The sequence below is a fragment of the Nomascus leucogenys genome, chromosome 12 (assembly GCF_006542625.1).
Source record: "Nomascus leucogenys isolate Asia chromosome 12, Asia_NLE_v1, whole genome shotgun sequence".
In the NCBI taxonomy this organism is placed as follows: Eukaryota; Metazoa; Chordata; class Mammalia; order Primates; family Hylobatidae; genus Nomascus; species Nomascus leucogenys.
This window is the reverse complement of record NC_044392.1, coordinates 14,399,779-14,418,906: the sequence shown is the minus strand read 5'-3', so window position 1 is coordinate 14,418,906 and position 19,128 is coordinate 14,399,779. Positions and strand designations below refer to the sequence as shown.

General features: G+C 46.3%; 1 protein-coding gene across 1 annotated transcript; it reads left to right on the top strand.

Annotated features, from left to right (window-relative positions):
• Nucleotides 1-6,431: 6,431 nt before the first annotated feature.
• On the top strand, nt 6,432-18,819 carry PRDX1 (peroxiredoxin 1). Its single transcript, XM_003278656.4, has 6 exons — nt 6,432-6,615; nt 9,759-9,875; nt 12,957-13,110; nt 13,774-13,896; nt 14,133-14,263; nt 18,449-18,819. Exons 2-6 carry the CDS (start codon nt 9,770-9,772, stop codon nt 18,532-18,534), a joined length of 600 nt encoding a protein of 199 aa, XP_003278704.1. The 5' UTR covers nt 6,432-6,615; nt 9,759-9,769; the 3' UTR covers nt 18,535-18,819.
• The last annotated feature ends 309 nt before the right edge of the window (nt 18,820-19,128 follow it).

Genomic DNA, 19,128 nt, shown 5'->3' with positions numbered 1-19,128 from the left:
CTGTGCCCGGCCCTGTCTCCTTGTTAAATGGGAAAAATTAATTAATTAAATTAATTAAGCTTGTTATTTGCAGTTAATCCATTACTTTCAGTTGTATTCAATTTTAACAAATAGATATCCTTGATAACAGTGTTTCTGAAATTGGTATTTGTAGGCCTCTGTACATTCAAATATAATTTTAAAAATTGAATCCTTGTAAATTGAAGAATTCAACTGTTTTCTTTTAGTGATAATCTAAAAAAATTTAACATAAACATATTCTAAATCATCTGCATGAAAAATAAGCCAGGTGGCGGTGACTCAGCCTGTAATGCCAGCACTTTGGGAGGCCGAGGTGGGTGAATCCCTTGAGACCAGGTGTTCAAAACCAGGCTGGACAGCATGGCATAATCCTGTCTCTACTAAAAATACAAAAATCGGCCAGGCATGGTGGCACATACCTGTAATTCCAGCTACTTGGGAGGCTGAGGCACAAGAATTGCTTGAACCCAGGAGGTGGAGGTTGCAGTGAGCCGAAACCATGCTGCTGCACTCCAGCCTGGGCAGCAGAGCAAGACTCTGTCTCAAAATAAATAAATAAAAAGAAAAAGAGGAAAAAAAAGGAAAAATGAGTGCTATCTTGTGATTTGGGTTCCCATTATTTTATTTCATTATTTTTTGAGACAGGGTCTCACTCTGCTCACTCTGTCACCCAGGCTGGAGTGCAGTAGCGCCATCTCGGCTCACTGCAGCCTCGAGCTCTGGGATTCAAGCGATCCTCCCACCTCAGCCTCTGGACTAGTTAGGACCACAGGCGCACACCACCACACTGGGCTAATTTTTTATTTTTTGTGGAGATGGAGTTTCGCCATGTTGTCCAGGTTGATCTCAAATTCCTGGGCTCAAGTGATCTGCCCACCTCGGTCTCCCAAAGTGCTGGCTTTACAGGCATGCACCACCATGCCCGGCGTCCATTATTTTATTTTGCATTTGTTGTTACAATTATCTGAGAGCATTTAGTTTCATGGTTTATAGGTTTAATTTTAATGGCTTATAAGTTTATAGCAGGCTACTATTAGGTTAGCAAGTCCTACTGTTAAAATGATTGCTGTCCTGGGACATGGGCTTTATACTTACATTGAATTGTCTTACCTTTTACATTTAGTTGGCTGTGAAGAAGAGACAACGGCTGTTGATGAGTCAGGTAACTGTCTCCCACAGCAAATTAGTGCAGTGATGTAACTACTGCTTTTTTTTTTTTTTTTTTTTGAGATGGGGTCTTGTTCTGTTGCCCAGGCTGGAGTGTAGTGGTGCGATCTTGGCTCACTGCAACCTCCTCCTCCTGGGTTCAAGCAATTCTCCTGCCTCAGCCTCCTGAGTAGCTGGGATTACAGGGACACACTGCCACACCCGGTTAATTTTTTTTTTTTTGTATTTTAGCAGAGACGGGGGTTTCACCGTGTTGCCCAGGCTGGTCTTGAACTCCTGAGCTCAGACAATCCACCTGCCTCGGCCTCCCAAAGTGCTGAGATTACAGGCATGAGCCACCACACCCGGCATTTTTTTCTTTTTTTGAGACGGAGTCTTGCTCTTGTCGTCCAGGCTGGAGTGCAGTGGTGCGATCTCGGCTCACTGCAACCTCCGCCTCCCGGGTTCAAGCACTTCTCCTGCCTCAGCCTCTGGAGTAGCTGGGACTACAGGTGTCCGCCACCATGCCCAGCTGATTTTTGTGTTTTTGGTGGAGACGGGGTTTCATCATGTTGGCCAGGCTGATATCGAACTCCTGACCTCAGATGATCCTCCTGCCTTGGCCTCCCAAAATGTTGGGATTACAGGCGTGAGCCAATGTTCCTGGCCCTTTTATCATTATTTTAAACCTCAAACCTGCTTTTCTTCCAGTGTTTCCTATGTCACAGGTTAATGACATCACTCATGGCACCAAGAAACTGGATTTAATTTACTCTTTCCTTTCATTGTAAATCCAATTAATCCTAAAGCCTGAAGAAATATGCCTTGTATTTCCTTCTTTCTACCCTGCTGCTAATGTCACACTACAGTTCTGAGACTTCTCTTGTCTGGACCATTGCCGTGGCCTCCCAGTTGCTCTCTTTGCCTAATCTCTTAGTCACTAAATTCATTCATCACACAGCTTCCAGAGTCAACTTGCTAAAACGTAGTTCAAATAATTTAATTCTACATCTCAAAAGTCTTCGATACATTGTAATATTTATTAAGTACTTCTATGCCAGTTACTGTGCTAGACTTGTTACTACAAATATAAATAAAACAAGGGGAATAATTCCCATGCTAATGGTGAGCAAATGAAGAGAACATAATGGAATATATCTAAAAATAGAACTAGAGGTATACACCAGACCCTGCAAGAAAGTCTCCTCCCCATGGCTCTGAGATCTTTACTGTCCTTTGGAGAGACTCTACAAATCACTTAGACTTGTTCAACAGATTTCTTTTTTCAGTACTCTGTCCAGTTATTTCACTTTTATGTTCTTGAGGGGATAGACTGTTAACACTTCTCCAGGCCAGGATAACTCTTTTTTTTTTCCTGTTTTTTTGTTTGTTTGTTTGTTTAGAGACCGATTCTTGCAGCACTGCCTAGGCTGGGCTCAAACTCCAGGGCTCAAGTGATCCTCTCACCTCAGCCTACCGAATAGCTGGGACTACAGGCACGTGCCAAATGTGCTCTACTCTCTTTTAGTTCTTTTTTCTTTTCTTTTCTTTTTTTTTTTTTTTGAAACAGTCTTGCTCTGTCGCCCAGGTTGGAGTGCAGTGGCGGGATCTCAGCTCACTGCAACCTCTGCCTCCAGGGTTCAAGTGATTCTCCTGCGGCAGCCTCCTGAGTAGCTGGGATTGCAAGTGCCTGCCACCACGCCCAGCTAATTTTTGTATTTTTAGTAGAAACAGGTTTTCACCATGTTGGTTAGGCTGGTCTCAAACTACTGACCTCGTGATCTGCCCGCTTTGGCCTCCCAAAGTGCTGGGATTACAGGCGTGAGCCACCACGCCCGGCTTTTGTTCTTAAATTAGAAAAATAAACTCAAGTGCCCAGCCCAATGCCTGGCATATGGTGAATACAATAGGTGGCAATTTTCTTTGGGCTGAAGTATGACTGTATGTACTGTAGGTTTAGCCTGCCCATAGCCAATAACCATCCATTATTAAGCTCTGAACTTTCATGTTGCCCTTGCTCCTGCAAGAAAGAAAGGGGAGTCTCTCTGAGCCTACGCTGGCTCGGGTGGCTGCCTGATAAAAAAGAGTAAAAGTTATATAAAAATTAAAAAAAGGAATAATGCCAAATAACTATTCAGCCTCAGGCAAAGAAGGAAGAAGCAAATAAACCACTTCTATGCAAAGTAGTATGAAAATAACAAAAACTGAGATGCTCAATGAGCATGACACAGCACTTCTTCATTCATTATCCTACTATAAGAGCCAAGGGAGTTAGGGAGCTGGGGACAGAGACAGAAACATGATACTATTGATTGAATGCTCACTGACTGAGCTGCTATTTTATATCAGATGCTTTGTTGTGACTTTGGGGACACAGAGACAGATGTTACCCACATCCTACTCTCCAGAAAGTCACTCTAGCAGGCAGAGGAAGAAATGTAAAACTAAAATTGCTTAAAATATTTTTTTGGCTATACAAGCTATTGTTTGGACACAAAGGAGGGGAATTATAAATCCTGGGAATGCGTGAAGGTAAGAGACAGCTGGAGAGTAAGTAATGCTTCAGCTGACTCTCGAAAGACATGTTTTCTCTAGGGAAAGAGTTTTCCAGGTTCGAACAAAAGTCTGAAGGCGGCTGGGCGCAGTGGCTCACTCCTGTAATCCCAGCACTTTGGGAGGCTGAGGCAGGTAGATCAACTCAGGTCAGGAGTTTGAGACCAGCCTGGCTGACACAGTGAAACCTTGTCTCTACTAAAAATACAAAAAATTAGCCAGGCATGGTGGTGGGTGCCTGTAATCCCAGCTACTTGGGAGGCTGATGCAGGAGAATCGCTTGAATGCTGGAGGTGGAGGTTGCAGTGAGATGAAGTTGTGCCTTTGCACCCCTGCCTGGGCAAGAAAAGCGAAACTCCGTCTTAAAAAAAAAAAGTCTGAAGGCTTGAAACAGCTACACTGTATTCTGGGTGTTATAAGTGTGAAGGATGGAAGAGTTATATTAATAGCAGCTAACATTTCTAATTTATAATAAGAACTAAGTACTGTACTGAACTACATAATCACAATAAAGTATTAATAGTATTCCCATTTTACAGTTGAGAAAAGTAAGGTTTAATGGGTTTAAGACTTGCCCAAGTTCACACCTAAAATTACAGCAAGGAGTTTTTGTGTTTGTGGTTTTTTTTTTTTTTTTTGAGACAGAGTTTCGCTCGTTGCCCAGGCTGGAGTGCAATGGCGCTATCTCAGCTCTCTGCAACCTCTGCTTCCCCGTTTCAAGCGATTCACCTGCCTCAGCCTCCAGAGTAGCTGGGATTACAGGCAAGCGCCACCACACGTGGCTAATTTTGTATTTTTAGTAGAGATGGGGTTTCTCCACCTTGGTCAGGCTGGTCTCGAACTCCTGACCTCAGGTGATCTGCCGGCCTCAGCCTCCCAAAGTGCTGGGATTACAGGCATGAGCCACCGCGCCCAGCCCTGACAGTGAGGAGTTTTAACTCAGTAAATTGACTACAGAGCCTCAGCTTTTATTTTCTTTTTCTTTTCTTTTAAAATTTTACTTATTTCTTTCTTTAGCCACAGCTTTTAAACCACGAATAGAGAGACATGATCAGACTTCAGAAAGATTTCCTTCAGCTGCAGTGGAAGAGATGGATAAGAGATGGTGTTAATTGAAATGAGTGACTAAACTGACTAAACCATGTCACAGACACTTCTGTGGCTGTTTCTTCCAAAGAGGTTCTCAGGAGGTTTTTAGTATTTATACATCTTCCTCGAAAAGTGGGGGTGGGAAAGACTGAGGCAAAGACTTTAGCTAATGCTCAGTAAATCTACATTTTGTTTTCTGAGACGGAGTCTTGCTCTGTTGCCAGGCTGGAGTGCAGCGGTACCCTTGGCTCCCTGCAACCTCTGCCTCCGGCTTCAAGGGATTCTCCTGCCTCAGCCTCCCAAGTAGCTAGGACTACAGGCGCGCCACCACGCTCGGCTAAGTTTTTGTATTTCAGCAGAGACAGGGTTTCACCATGTTGGCCAGGATGGTCTCGATCTCCCGACTTTATGATCCGCCCCCCTAGGTGGCCTAAATCTACATTTTTACATAAGATAAGGTGAATGTTTGAGGAAAAAGGGAATAGAGGAAGAAAACAATTATGTGGTGGACTCAGGGTAATCTAGTAGTAAGGTACTACTAGAAAGAAAGTAGTCTAGTAGAAAGGTAATCTAGTAGTCAACATTTATGGAATTTGTGGAATAGAGACCAGGTGCGGTGGCTCGCGCCTATATTCCTAGCACTTTGGGAGGCCAAGGCGGGCGGATCACCTGAGGTCAGGCGTTGGAGACCAGCCTAGCCAACATGATGAAACCCCGTCTCTACTAAAAATACAAAAAATTGGCTGGGCGTGGTGGTGCGTGCCTGTAGTCCCAGATACTCCGGAGGTGAGGCGGGAGAATCGCTTGAGTCCGGGAGGTGGAGGTTGCAGTAAGCCAACACCGCGCCACTGCACTACACCCTGGGCGACAGGGTGAGTGAGACTGGGTCTCAAAAAACATGTGGAATAGAACAAACTTTAGTTTTAGGAACTAGACTTTATATTGTAGATCTAGTTGCAATTGACACGTCCTTGTTTTATGGGAGGCTACATACTTTAAAGGTTTCCAGGGTAGGAAATAATTAATTATGATTTTGTGTATGTGTGTTTGTTGGGGGTAGTCATCAGGAAATGTCTGAGGCCTTTTGCCTTACCGTGTGGGTCTGGCTAATGTGTAATATTTTGACTCAAGATTGTAAAGTCAAATTATTCATCCAGGGAGAGGATGGTCGTGTAGCTGAGTCAGCCTCCCAAGCTGAACTTTCCCTTTGGCGTAAGTTTAGAAGTCTTGATATTTTATTTTCCTTTACAACAGAAAGCAGCAACCCTGTAATCAAAGAGAACAATGAGGGTTACTGAGGATCTGCGCCGGGGTTAAAGCTGCGAACTTAAGAAATATTTGGATAGACAGTTCTCATGGCTTGGTGTGGTTAGTTAGGCGTGCTTCTCCGTGGGCAGCAGCTAAGACGCTTACTCCGGTTTGGGCATTGAAGGCACAGTGCGTAGCGGTCCTGGAAGTAAAGAGAATCCTGGTTTTCCGCAGAGATCTAGGATTAACCTAAGCGTTTGGTTTCGGGAGCGGCCACAAGGGCGCCTCACTCCAACCTCAGCCATTCGCAACAGGGTGGGGTATTAGCATTTTTCCGCGCCCGCCCCAACGAGGGAAAGCGCCGAGTCATTCCGGAGGGGCGCGCCGGGCGGGGCTCGGGCCACATTCCCCCTCCTCTCTCTCCTCCTCCGGCACCCCCGTCCGTTCCGACTCTCGCGAGAGCCCTACTGGCTATAAAGGCAGCGCCCCGGGGAAATTTTGCGCGTCCTGTTCTTGCCTGGCGTTGGTGGGTTGTTTCTTCGAGTTGTGTCAGGACTGGTGAGTGTGGGCAGTGCGGCCTCTGCAGAGTGAGGCGCGGCGCGCCCTTCTTGCCTGTTGCTTCTTCCTCCTCCTGTCCGGGGCCCGCCCGCGCTCGGGTGGGGGTGCTGTGATGCGTGAGACAGCCGGGGGAGGCCCGGAGTCCGAGACTGCTTGAGCGATACGCACACCCCTCTCGTGGGCCCACCACGTAGGTGCGGGGACCTGGTTGAATCCCAAGGCTAGCGTGGACTCGAGTCGAGTCTTCCCCGGCAACTCGAGCACGTGGTGCGGCGTCTGCGCGGGCTGGTGGTGGGGTCTTCGAGACTAGCCTCCTGCCGGACGGGGTGGGTTCAGGAAGCTTCTGGAATGGACCTGTATCCAGACTTGTGGCTGTAGAAGACATCCTGTATGTATTTGTAGTTGGCTGTTCCGGGTCCTGGGCCTTGACTAGCTGTGGAGTTTCGGGTACACTTTCCCCGTCTTTATTTTCCTGTACGTGGAATGGAGTTAGCGATGAGCCCAAATGTCCCCGCTGAAGCACTCTCTCTGCTGGTGCTTTCTCCAGTGCTGGGGAGGGACAGGGGGTACCTAAAGTGGGGTTTAGGGATGTGGCCCTCTGCGCTGGGCAGATGCCCTGAAGGGGTCCGGCGCCGGCCTGAATCCCAGCAGCCTTCACCCCGAATTGGTTGGGTTTTGTACTTGGGGGCCACCTGGGAAAGTAGGATCTTTCCCAGAGAAGGCCATCTGGGGGCACCAAGTTGCAGCATGCCTTAGTTTTTGGTTTTTGGTTTTTGTCGTTAAAGGTGTTAAGGACTTCTTAAAAAACAGTTAAAAGTTTGCTAAGATCCATGCTTACAAAATTTCTTTTGGTTGTGGTATTGTTAACTAAGAACTTTGGGAGTTGGAAAAGCTTTCAGACCGCGGCTTAGTGGGTTAAATCTGTTTTTTGAGTTAGAGTCTCGCTCTGTCGGCCAGGCTGGAGTGCAGTGGCGCGGTCTCGGCTTACTGCAACCTCTGTCTCCCGAACTCAAGCAATCCTCCTGCCTCAGCCTGCCGAGTAGCTGGGATTACAGGCTTGTGCCACCAAGCCCCGGCTAATTTTTTTTTTTTTTTTTTTTTGAGACGGAGTCTTGCTCTGTCGCTCAGGCTGGAGTGCAGTGGCTCGATCTCGGCTCACTGCAAGCTCCACCTCCCGGGTTCACGCCATTCTCCTGCCTCAGCCTCCTGAGTAGCTGGGACTACAGGCGCCCGCCAGCACGCCCGGCTAATTTTTTTTTTTTTTTTTTTTTTTGTATTTTTAGTAGAGACGGGGTTTCACCATGTTAGGCATGATGGTCTCGAACTCCTGACCTTGTGATCCGCCCGCCTTGGCCTCCCAAAGTGGTAGGGTTACAGGCGTGAGCCACCGCCACTGGCCAATGTTTGTATTTTTAGTAGAGACAGGGTTTCACCATGTTGGCCAGGCCAGTCTCGAAGTCTTGTTTTTTTGTTTTTTGGTTTTTTTTTTGAGACAGAGTCTCGCTCTGTCAGCCAGGCTGGGTACAGTGGCGCCATCTCGGCTCACTGCAGCCTCTGCCTCCCAGTTTCAAGTGATTCTCCTGCCTCAGCCTCCCGAGTAGCTGGAACTACAGGCGCGTGCCACTACGCCCGGCTAATTTTTTGTATTTTTGTTAGAGACGGGGGTTTCACTATGATGGCCAGGCTGGTCTCGAACTCCTGACATCATGTGATCTGCCTGCCTCGGCCTCCCAAAGTGCTGGGATTACAGGCTTGAGCCACAGCGCTTGGCCAAGATCTCAATACTAATCTTGGTGTTGATCTGGGTGAATCCAGCGCAACCTTCCTTTTCAGCAGTAAATTGATTCTTGTTCTACTTTTCGCTGTGGGATATTAGCCCCAAAGTCAGGAACCCGTTTATGAAGGGAATTCTAGGGCTTATACAATACCTAAAGATTTGAAATTAAGCAGATGCCAATATCTTGGTCTTGCCTCTTTTTTTTTTTTTTTTTTTTTAAGACAGAATCTCACTCTGTTGCCCAGGCTGGGTGCAGTAGCGCCATCTCGGCTTACTGCAACCTCTGCCTCCCGGGTTCAAGCGATTCTCCTGCTTCAGCCTCCTGAGTAGCTGCGATTACAGGCATGCACCACCACACCCGACTAATTTTTGTGTTTTTAGTAGAGATGGGGTTTCACCATGTTGGCCAGACTGGTCTCGAACTCCTGACCTTGTGATCCGCCCGCCTGGGCCTCCCAAAGTGCTGGGATTACAGGTGTGAGACACTGCGCCCAGTGGTCTTGCCTCTTAAAAGTTGGACTGGCTGGAAGGGCGCGGTGGCTCACGCCTGTAATCCTAGCATTTTGGGAGGCCGAGTTGGGCGATCATCTGAGGTGAGGAGTTTGAGACCAGCCTGACCAACATAGAGAAACCCCGTCTCTAATAGAAATACAAAAAAATTAGCCTGGTGTGGTGACCTGCGCCTGTAATCCTAGCTACTACGGAGGCTGAGGCAGGAGACTCGCTTGAACCCGAGAGGCGGAGGTTGCAGTGAGCCGAGATAACGCCTTTGCATTCCAGCCTGGGCCCAAAGAGGGAAACTCTGTCTAAAAAAAAACAAAAAAAACAAAAACAAATAAAACAAGTTGGATTAGTTGTAGGTTGTGTGCTGTCTTGGACAAAGCTACCTGGAGAAAAGTCAAACATGCTTCTGATGTTATGAAGGCAGGTGGAGGCACAGTGATGGGAAAGGTCAACATGACTTTTTGGGAGCCAAACAAAAGTGTTTGTAGCATTGTGCATTTGGATTCTGGTTTGAGAGTCTTCACCTGCCTCCCTCTGCTTCTGTATAATGAATAAGATGCCACTGCACTAATTATGGTTCAGAAAGAATGAGAGGTTATCTCAGTATATAAAGAAATTGCCTTGCTGTTTTTAAATGAAAACAAAGGCTGAGATTCAGAGACTTGTTTCGTTCCAAAAGTTGGAAAGCTCAGATTGTGACCCTTGACTGCTGGCCAGAGCTTCTTACTGAAACAACATTTAATGTATTCAGGGACACTGGACAATGCCTTGATTGTTTACAGCTAAGTCTCTTAAGTAGGTGAAGGCTGCTGGTTATGTAGGAAATTAAGGCTTGTTTCTAATTCATTTCTGTTATTTCTAGCTGATAGGAAGATGTCTTCAGGAAATGCTAAAATTGGGCACTCTGCCCCCAACTTCAAAGCCACAGCCGTTATGCCAGATGGTCAGTTTAAAGATATCAGCCTGTCTGACTACAAAGGTGAGAGAATTTACACTGGGCTCATTGAGATGGAGTTATTTTATATTCTAGGGATGGCTTGTTAGATTTGTGTCAATGTTATGTTTGACTGTAAAATGTTTTGTCTCCTAGGAAGAAGTATTCAGGTTGTTGTTACCTTCATGTTGAAGTGGTGATTATCAAGTGATTACAGGATATATATCCTAGGACCAAACCACTTCTGGAAAAACCACCTGCTTCATTATGTCTGGACATACTAGCTCAATTATCTTTTCAGTATTCCTCCTCTATTTTCTTTCTTTATTTTTATTTTTGAGACAGGGTCTCATTCTGTCACCCAGGCTGGAGTGCAGTGGTGCAGTCATGGCTCACTGCAGCCTCTACCTCTCTGGGCTCAGGTGATCCTCCCACCTCAGCCTCCTGAGTAGCTGGGACTGTAGGGGCATGTTACCATGCCCGGCTAATTTTTGTATTTTTTGTAGAGATGGGCACCATGTTGCCCAGGCAGGTCTCCAACTCCTGGGCTCAAGCCCTCTGCCTGCCCCAGCCTTTCAAAGTGCTGGGATAACAAGTGTGACCCACTGCATCTGGCCCTCCTCTATTTTATTATTGGAGAAATACTCATTATCTCTTTATAAGATACATTCTACATTTAAAGTCTCAGAGCTCACTCAAATCTTTGGAGCTGTGACACTGCTCGTTCAGTTTGTTTGGGTCACGTATATATCACAGAAGTTAATATTAGGCTAAGGGCTAGGCACTTTCCCTTGCCTGTTTTGACCTCAGAGAAGAGTTGATATTACAGATGGAACAACTCTCCTTTCTGTTGTCATAGTTTGTTTTTTTTTTTTTTTGGAGACGGAGTCTCGCTTTGTCACCCAGGCTGGAGTGCAGTGGCGCGATCTCGGCTCACTGCAAGCTCTGCCTCCTGGGTTCACGCCATTCTCCTGCCTCCACCTCTGGAGTAGCTGGGACTACAGGCGCCCGCCACCACGCCCGGCTAATTTTTTTGTATTTTTAGTAGAGACGGGGTTTCACCGTGGTCTGATCTCCTGACCTCGTGATCCGCCCGCCTCGGCCTCCCAAAGTTCTGGGATTACAGGCGTGAGCCACCGTGCCTGGCCTCTGTTGTCATAGTTTCATGCAGACACTTGCCAAGTTCTGTTGAGGCTCCTCCTTTCTTTACCTTGTAGTCCCAGAGCAGCTGGATCTCCTGGGACAGCTGAGGATATAGATTCCTTAGAATGCTAACCTGAAACTCAGGTGTCAAGTGTCCTTTTCTCAGTGGTGTAGCATTAGTTCCTGGAGTTAGTTTTTGGTAGAACATTTGACTAGGTTTCCTGACATAATCACACTTTGTTGTTGGGGCTTCTCCTAGCAAACAAGGTAAGTTGCACCATAGGGAGGTGACCTTGGCCCAGGAGTATAAGCAGGAGGTCTAGGAGGAGCTGCTCTCTGCCCTCCTGAGCTTGACCTATGAGGCCCCAAAGTGCTTGTTAGGCAAAGCCCTGGAGGGATTGTTTAGATGAGTTAGTTTCCAGTGATACTGCAAAGTGGTAAAAGGGCTGATTGTTTGCCCCCCCCGCCGAGATGGAATTTCGCTCTTGTCGCACAGGCTGCAGTGCAGTGGCATGATCTCATGTCACTGCGACCTCCATCTCCCCGGTTCAAGTGATTTTCTTGGCTCAGCCTCCCGAGTAGCTGGGATTTCAGGCCCCCACTATCACGCCCAGCTAATTTTTGTATTTTTAGTAGAGACACGTTTCACCATGTTGGTCAGCCTGGTCTTGAACTCCTGACCTCAGGTGATCCACCCGTCTTGGCCTCCCAAACTGCTGGGATTACAGATGTGAGCCACCATGCCAGACTGAGCCACCACACCCAGCCTGTTTGACTTTTCAAACATTGCTGTTACCTGGAAATGAGTGAATATTTGGAATTGTTCTAGTATTTAAGCCTGGTGGGTGTGGCGAAAAGGCTGCCTGGCCAGTTTGAAGATCTGTTTTTTTCAGTGGTTAATCCCAGTGACTTCATTAAAATTGCAGCTAGAAGTTCTGTTACTCACTAGTACTTTTGTCTTTTCTGTCTCTCTCTCTCTCTCTGTATATGTATGTATATATATATATATATATTTTTTTTTTTGGGACGGAGTCTCACTCTGTCCCCCAGGCTGGAATGCAATGGTGGGATCTCTGCTCACTGCAAGCTCCACCCCCTGGGTTCACGCCATTCTCCTGCCTCAGCCTCCCAAGTAGCTGGGACTACAGGTGCCCACCACAACGCTCGGCTAATTTTTTTTTTTTTTGTATATTTAGTAGAGACGAGGTTTCACCGTATCAGCCAGGATGGTCTCGATCTCCTGACCTCGTGATCCGCCCGCCTCAGCCTCCCAAAGTGCTAGGATTACAGGCTTGAGCCACCGTGCCCAGCCTGTATATATATTTTTGTTGTTTTGAGACAGTCTTGCTCTGTTGCCCAGGCTGGCCTCAAACTCCTGGAGTCAAGGGATCCTCCCACCTCAGCCTCCCAAGTAGCTGGGACTACAGACACGCACCACTGTGCCTGGCTTAAAATTTTTCCTGTCCTGTCAGGCACGTTAGGAATACATGTGATCACTTAATGCTCGTTCCATTACTATGGTTCATCACGGGAGAGGTGCAAAAGCTCTGACTTCTTATTGGTGTCTTATCTCTACAGCAGAGGAGTAACTGCAATTCAGCTTTCTCTGGGCACTGTTTGTCAAGCATTGGCATTAGGCGATTCTTATAAGTGCATCCTTGCTTTTGCTATCTTTGGAGAACTTGGTGTTTATGCTAATTTTAGCCACTCAGAAAAGATCAAAATTAGACCGAACAGTGTTTATTCTGTAGTTGGCAGCTAAGAACATGGAGGTAGGAGAATAAAAGCATGGGATTGGAAGTTTTTTTCTTTCAGGTCTTCCTAATGCACCAGGTTCTAAAAGTAGCTTCTAGGAGACATCCGTATTGAGCATCTTGGCAGTGGTTATTGTGTCAGCCATCACCTTGCTTCTTTTTGTATAGGAAAATATAAAGCAAGGAAGTCTGTGTCAAATGCTAACCATGACTCCTATTTTTCCCCCAGGAAAATATGTTGTGTTCTTCTTTTACCCTCTTGACTTCACCTTTGTGTGCCCCACGGAGATCATTGCTTTCAGTGATAGGGCAGAAGAATTTAAGAAACTCAACTGCCAAGTGATTGGTGCTTCTGTGGATTCTCACTTCTGTCATCTAGCATGGTAAATCTCTTGGTCCATTTGGCATGTGAACTTTTTTTTTTTTTTTTTTTTTTTTTTTGGGATGGAGTCTCGCTTTGTTACCCAGGCTGGAGTGCAGTGGTGCGATCTCCGCTCACTGCAAGCTCTGCCTCCCGGGTTCACGCCATTCTCCTGCCTCAGCCTCCCGAGTTAGCTGGGACTACAGGCGCCTGCCACCATGCCCGGCTAATTTTTTTGTATTTTTAGTAGAGATGGTGTTTCACCGTGTTAGCCAGGATGGTCTTGATCTCCTGACCTCGTGATCTGCCCCGCCTCGGCTTCCCACAGTGCTGGGATTACAGGCATGAGCCACTGCACCCGGCTGGCATGTGAACTTTTAAAACAGCAACTGGGAAACTTTGGCAATAGACTTTCAAGTATTGGCTTCTCATGGAAGGGGGTGCAAAGTCTGACTTTCTCTTGTTGCTCTCATGACCTGGCAGCAGAGAAGAAGCAGCTTCAGTTGCAGTTGAGTGTACCCTAGTGACCTACCTTAACTGTTCTCAGCATTCACTTTATTGCTGGAAAAGGAAAAAAAAGTTTTTTTGGAAAGTTAGAGATTAGGAATATGGGAAAGGGGAAAGAGGAATGGGTACAATTAAGTCAAGAGTTTCAATGTAACTGTATGTTTGCCTTTTGCCATAGGATCAACACACCTAAGAAACAAGGAGGACTGGGACCCATGAACATTCCTTTGGTATCAGACCCGAAGCGCACCATTGCTCAGGATTATGGGGTCTTAAAGGCTGATGAAGGCATCTCGTTCAGGTATATCATCAGGACAAGTATCCAGTTGGCTAAAAGCCTTTTATTTGGAGAGATCTAGAGCCCTGATCTGTAGAGACTCCTTCGTCATTTCATTCCTTTATGCAGGGGCCTCCTCACTAAGGCCAGGCCAGTACGAAGGTGGAGACCAGTCCATTTCTTTAAGACTTCAAGCTTCTATATTCTAACAAAGCACATCTCTAAACCTGTATTGCTTTTCCTTTCATCTCTTTTCCCAGGGGCCTTTTTATCATTGATGATAAGGGTATTCTTCGGCAGATCACTGTAAATGACCTCCCTGTTGGCCGCTCTGTGGATGAGACTTTGAGACTAGTTCAGGCCTTCCAGTTCACTGACAAACATGGGGAAGGTAAGCCATCTGTCTGATAACAGGACAACAGAGTGGTGGTATGAAGGGGTGGGTTGCCCCTCCACACCTGTGGGTGTTTCTCATTAGGTGGAATTAGAGACTTGGAAAAGAAAGAGACACAGAGACAAAGTATAGAGAAAGAAATAAGGGGGCCCAGGGGACCAGCGTTCAGCATACGGAGGATCCTGTTGGCCTCTGAGTTCCTTAGTATTTATTGATCATTCTTGGGTATTTCGGAGAGGGGAATGTGGCAGGGTCATAGGATAATAGTGGAGAGAAGGTCAGCAGATGTTAAACAGGTGAACAAAGGTCACTGCATCATGAACAAGGTAAAGAATTAAGTGCTGTGCTTTAGGTATGCATACACATAAACATCTCAGTGCCTTAAAGAGCAGTATTGCTGTCCACATGTCCCACCTCCAGCCCTAAGGCGGTTTTCCCCTATCTCAGTAGATGGAACATACAATCGGGTTTTATATGAAACATTCCATTGCCCAGGGACAGGCAGGAGACAGATGCCTTCCTCCTGTCTCAACTGCAAAGAGGCGTTCCTTCCTCTTACTAATCCTCCTCAGCACAGACCATTTACGGGTGTCCGGCTGGGGGATGGTCAGGTTTTTCCCTTCCCACGAGGCCACATTTCAGACTATCACATGGGGAGAAACCTTGGACAATACCTGGCTTTCCTAGGCAGAGGTCCCTGTGGCCTTCCGCAGTGTTTGTGTTCCTGGGTACTTGAGATTAGGGAGTGGTGATGACTCTTAAGGAGCATGCTGCCTTCAAACATTTGTTTAACAAAGCACATCTTTAACAAAGCACATTTAACCCTGAGTTGACACAGCACATGTTTCAGAGAGCACGGGGTTGGGGGTAAGGTTACAGATTAACAGCATCTCAAGGCAGAAGAATTTCTCTTAGTACAGAACAAAATGGAGTCTCCTATGTCTACTTCTTTCTACACAGACACAGTAACAATCTGATCTCTCTCTCTTTTCCCCACAGTGGTAGAATGGGAAAGATAGTAGGAACAGAAGCTACCAAATAAGAAAACGGGTATTTCCCTTCATAAATGGAAGCCCCTGGATTACAGTGTGTTGTGAGGGTGAGGGTAATGGAAAAGCTTGGGAAGGAGAATAGAAAGGCTTTTTATTCAAAGTATACATACTCCTCTCTTCTGTCCTGCTCATTTAGAATGAGTCACTCCTAAAGATCTAACTTACTGAATGTAGGATGATCTCACAGATGTATTAGGGCAAAACAAAATGGTTGGGAATCACATCTAGAGATAAAGCATGCCATTTTTAAAATAACTTTCTTGAGAGAAGAGGTTAATCCATATAGTTCATATTTGTATTTATTTATTTATTTTTGCGAGATGGAGTCTTGCTCTGTTGCCCAGGCTGGAGTGCAGTGGCGCAGTCTTGGCTCACTGCAACCTCCGCCTCCCATGAGCCATTGCGCCCAGCCCAGACTAGCTTTCTAAGGCCTATTTCAGCTCTGATCTTGTGATTTAAAGAAAATGAAGTTATTAGAGTCTGGATTAGGGGTGTATGTTTGGGAAGACCCAAAGGTGCTAGCTTGGCTAGCACCAAGTAATCTTTTTACAGGGATTAGAGTCTGATTATATAGGGATCAGTGAGCACTGATAACCAGGAGGTACCCTTTGCAGAAGGATGTGTGGGCAGTTAGCCTGGACAGATGACACATGGCTCAGCTGACACCTGCTGAGACTGCCCCCTTGTGGGAGATGAGGTTCAGCATTAAGAAGGAAGTGGCAGTGGCAAAGTAGGCCCTTTTGACTTTCCTAGGAACCTACATGTAGGTTAGTCTCCCGAACCCAAGCTTTCATAACTCAGAAGCTTGCTTCTTCAGACTCTGTTGGTCTCTGCTGCCTCCCATCCCACTGGAACATGTACAACCTCTTAAATAGGCACCATTTAAAAGCCAATGAATGCCAAATACTTTTTTTTTTTGATACAGAGTCTTGATTTGTCACCCAGACTGGAGTGCAGTGGTGTGATCTCAGCTCACTGCAGCCTCCACCTCCTAGGTTCAAGCGATTCTCTTGCGTCAGCCCTCCTGAGTAGCTAGGACTACCGGGGTCCACCACCACGCCCCACTATTTTTGTATGTTTTGTAGAGACGGTATTTTGCCATGTTGGCCAGGCTGGTATTAAACTCCTGAACTCAAGCAATCCTCCCGCCTTGGCCTCCCAAAGTGCTGGGATTATAGGCATGAACCACTGTGCCCGGCTGCCAAACACTTTTTTTTTGAGATGGAGGCTCGCACCGTCGTCTGGGCTAGAGTGCAGTGGCGCGATCTCAGCTCACTGCAACCTCCGCCTCCTGAGTTCAAGCAATTCTGCCTCAGCCTCCCTAGTAGCTGGGATTATAGGCGCCCACCACCATGCCCAGCTAATTTTTTGTATTTTTAGTAGAGATGGGGTTTCATGTTGGCCAGGCTGGTCTTGAACTCCTGACCTCAGGTGGTCCACCCGCTTCAGCCTCCCATACCCAACAGTGTTGGATATGAGTGAAACATTTAACTGGGGATTTGTCACTAATACAAGTATAATTGTAAGAGTCATGAGGCCTTAGTGTCAGGAAACTGAGTTGGCAAGGTCCTTTCGGGTTCATTATTCCTGTTATTTAGCTATGAGGCCCAGTTCTTTGTTTCATCCTGGACAGAGGAATCTTTTTTGGTCCCCTTGTAGTACCTATTGGCAAACCTCTAGCTGGCTGTGGCCTAGTCTTTGCTTTTATGCTGCTCTTTGCAACTTGTTTATCTTTAGGACCTGTATCGTAACCCTTTGATATCACTAAAGCCAATAACTAACAATCAGATGGAGATTTTAGGAAAATTATGGCAGCTAGTCCTTCTATTTAGCTCTTGTTCCATCTATACCTTGTGCCTAGAGAGTCTTGACATCTGAGGTTATGATATCCTTGGACCAAAGAGGGGCCTCTGTATGTCTCACTCGAGCAGTTGAGACTCTTGTTGCTCCCGTTGGACTTTGATGACTACATGTCTCGTAGAATATGACAGCACATGGTAGTGGAAAAATCAGGCCGGGTGTGGTGGCTCATGCCTGTAATCCTAGCACTTTGGGAGGCCGAGGTGGGCAGATCACGAGGTCAGGAGATCGAGACCATCCTGGCTAACACGGTGAAACCCCGTCTCTACTAAAAATACAAAAAATTAGCCGGGCGTGGTGGCAGGCGCCTGTAGTCCCAGCTACTCGGGAGGCTGAGGCAGGAGAATGGCATGAACCGGGAGGCGGAGCTTGCAGTGAGCTTGAGATCGTGCCACTGCACTCCAGCCTGGGTGACAAAGTGAGACTGTCTCAAAAAAAAAAATTAGCCGGGTGTGGTGGCGGGCGCCTGTAATCCTAGTTATTTGGGAGGCTGATGCAGGAGAATCGCTTGAACCCGGGAGATCGACGTTGCAGTGAGACGGAGGTGGAGATTGCGCCACCGTACTCCAGCCTGGGTGACAGAGCGAGACTCCGTCTCGAAAAAAAAAAGAAAATATAAGAGATTAGTCCCCTTGCCTCATTTTCTTCAGGCTAGCCTGAGGCACATTCTTAGGCATTGTCAGGAAAAGGTTGAAGGCTGTGCTTTCTGTATAAATCTATGAAAAATTTCAAACTCTGCCTTTTGCTTACCGAGGGGTAGATGGCAGTTACTTAATGAAACAAGCAGGGGCTTCTGTGAAGTTCTTGATCCTTTATAAGGTTCAGGCTATCCAGTTTGGTGGAGTTAGAAGAATGCTGAGAAGGCAGACTGAGTTTGCTGTCTTCAGAGCTCTGAAGGGCTGTCAGAGGGAAACAGTTTAGTGTTAAGGGTTTACATAGTCCTATGTGTGTCATTTATTTAGCTTTTTTTTTTCCCTTAAGGATTGGAGAGTGTTGGCAAATCATTTAAACTTTGCCTTTTTTGTGTAAAATTTAAATTTCAAGTGCTACATGAATAAATTAAGCATGATAGTATCTTAAGGCTGTGGTGATGATTATATAATGTTTGTAAAATGGTTAGCTTATACTAAAAGGGTATGATCTTAGACTGATTGCAGGGGTAGGTTTCCTGGTATCTGAGTGTTCAGGTGCAGAACTGGTTTTGTCCATAGGAGAATGGTGGTGCATACCATTGAGAAGGTTATTAATTAGTGGTACCTTTCTCTTGCAGTGTGCCCAGCTGGCTGGAAACCTGGCAGTGATACCATCAAGCCTGATGTCCAAAAGAGCAAAGAATATTTCTCCAAGCAGAAGTGAGCGCTGGGCTGTTTTAGTGCCAGGCTGCGGTGGGCAGCCATGAGAACAAAACCTCTTCTGTATTTTTTTTTTTTCCATGAGTAAAACACAAGACTTCAGATTCGGCCGAATTGTGGTGTGTTACAAGGCAGGCCTTTCCTATAGGGGGTGGAGAGACCAGCCTTTCTTCCTTTGGTAGGAATGGCCTGAGTTGGCGTTGTGGGCAGGCCACTGGTTTGTATGATGTATCAGTAGAGCAACCCATTAATCTTTTTGTAGTTTGTATTAAACTTCAACTGAGACCTTGATGAGTCTTTATTTTTGGAAGCATATTATTAGCTTTTGATTTTAAGAGGAATTTACTCCTTGCTTTCCCTGTTTAGGGGAAAATGAGGAGAGCTGCCTCCAAATCAGGGAATTGTGTTGACACAGGTAGACACAGGGAATGGAACTGAATGAACCCAAGGTGTTACATTTTGTTTCACTACACATGAGAAGTTGGCCAGAGCACTGCGACTTATGCCACAGGCTGGGTTACCAGTTAAAGTCTCAGTGTGACTACTTGGACATCTGTTTTTGCTTGGACACACTATTCAAAGGGCTGCATGGGAACCA

Bases quoted from the DNA above. Each gene is read 5' to 3' on its own strand.
- PRDX1 (XM_003278656.4), top strand. From the start codon at position 9,770: ATGTCTTCAGGAAATGCTAAAATTGGGCACTCTGCCCCCAACTTCAAA. The intron at 9,876-12,956 runs GTGAGAGAATTT...TTTTTCCCCCAG, and splicing joins CAGCCTGTCTGACTACAAAG to GAAAATATGTTGTGTTCTTC. The intron at 13,111-13,773 runs GTAAATCTCTTG...CTTTTGCCATAG, and splicing joins CACTTCTGTCATCTAGCATG to GATCAACACACCTAAGAAAC.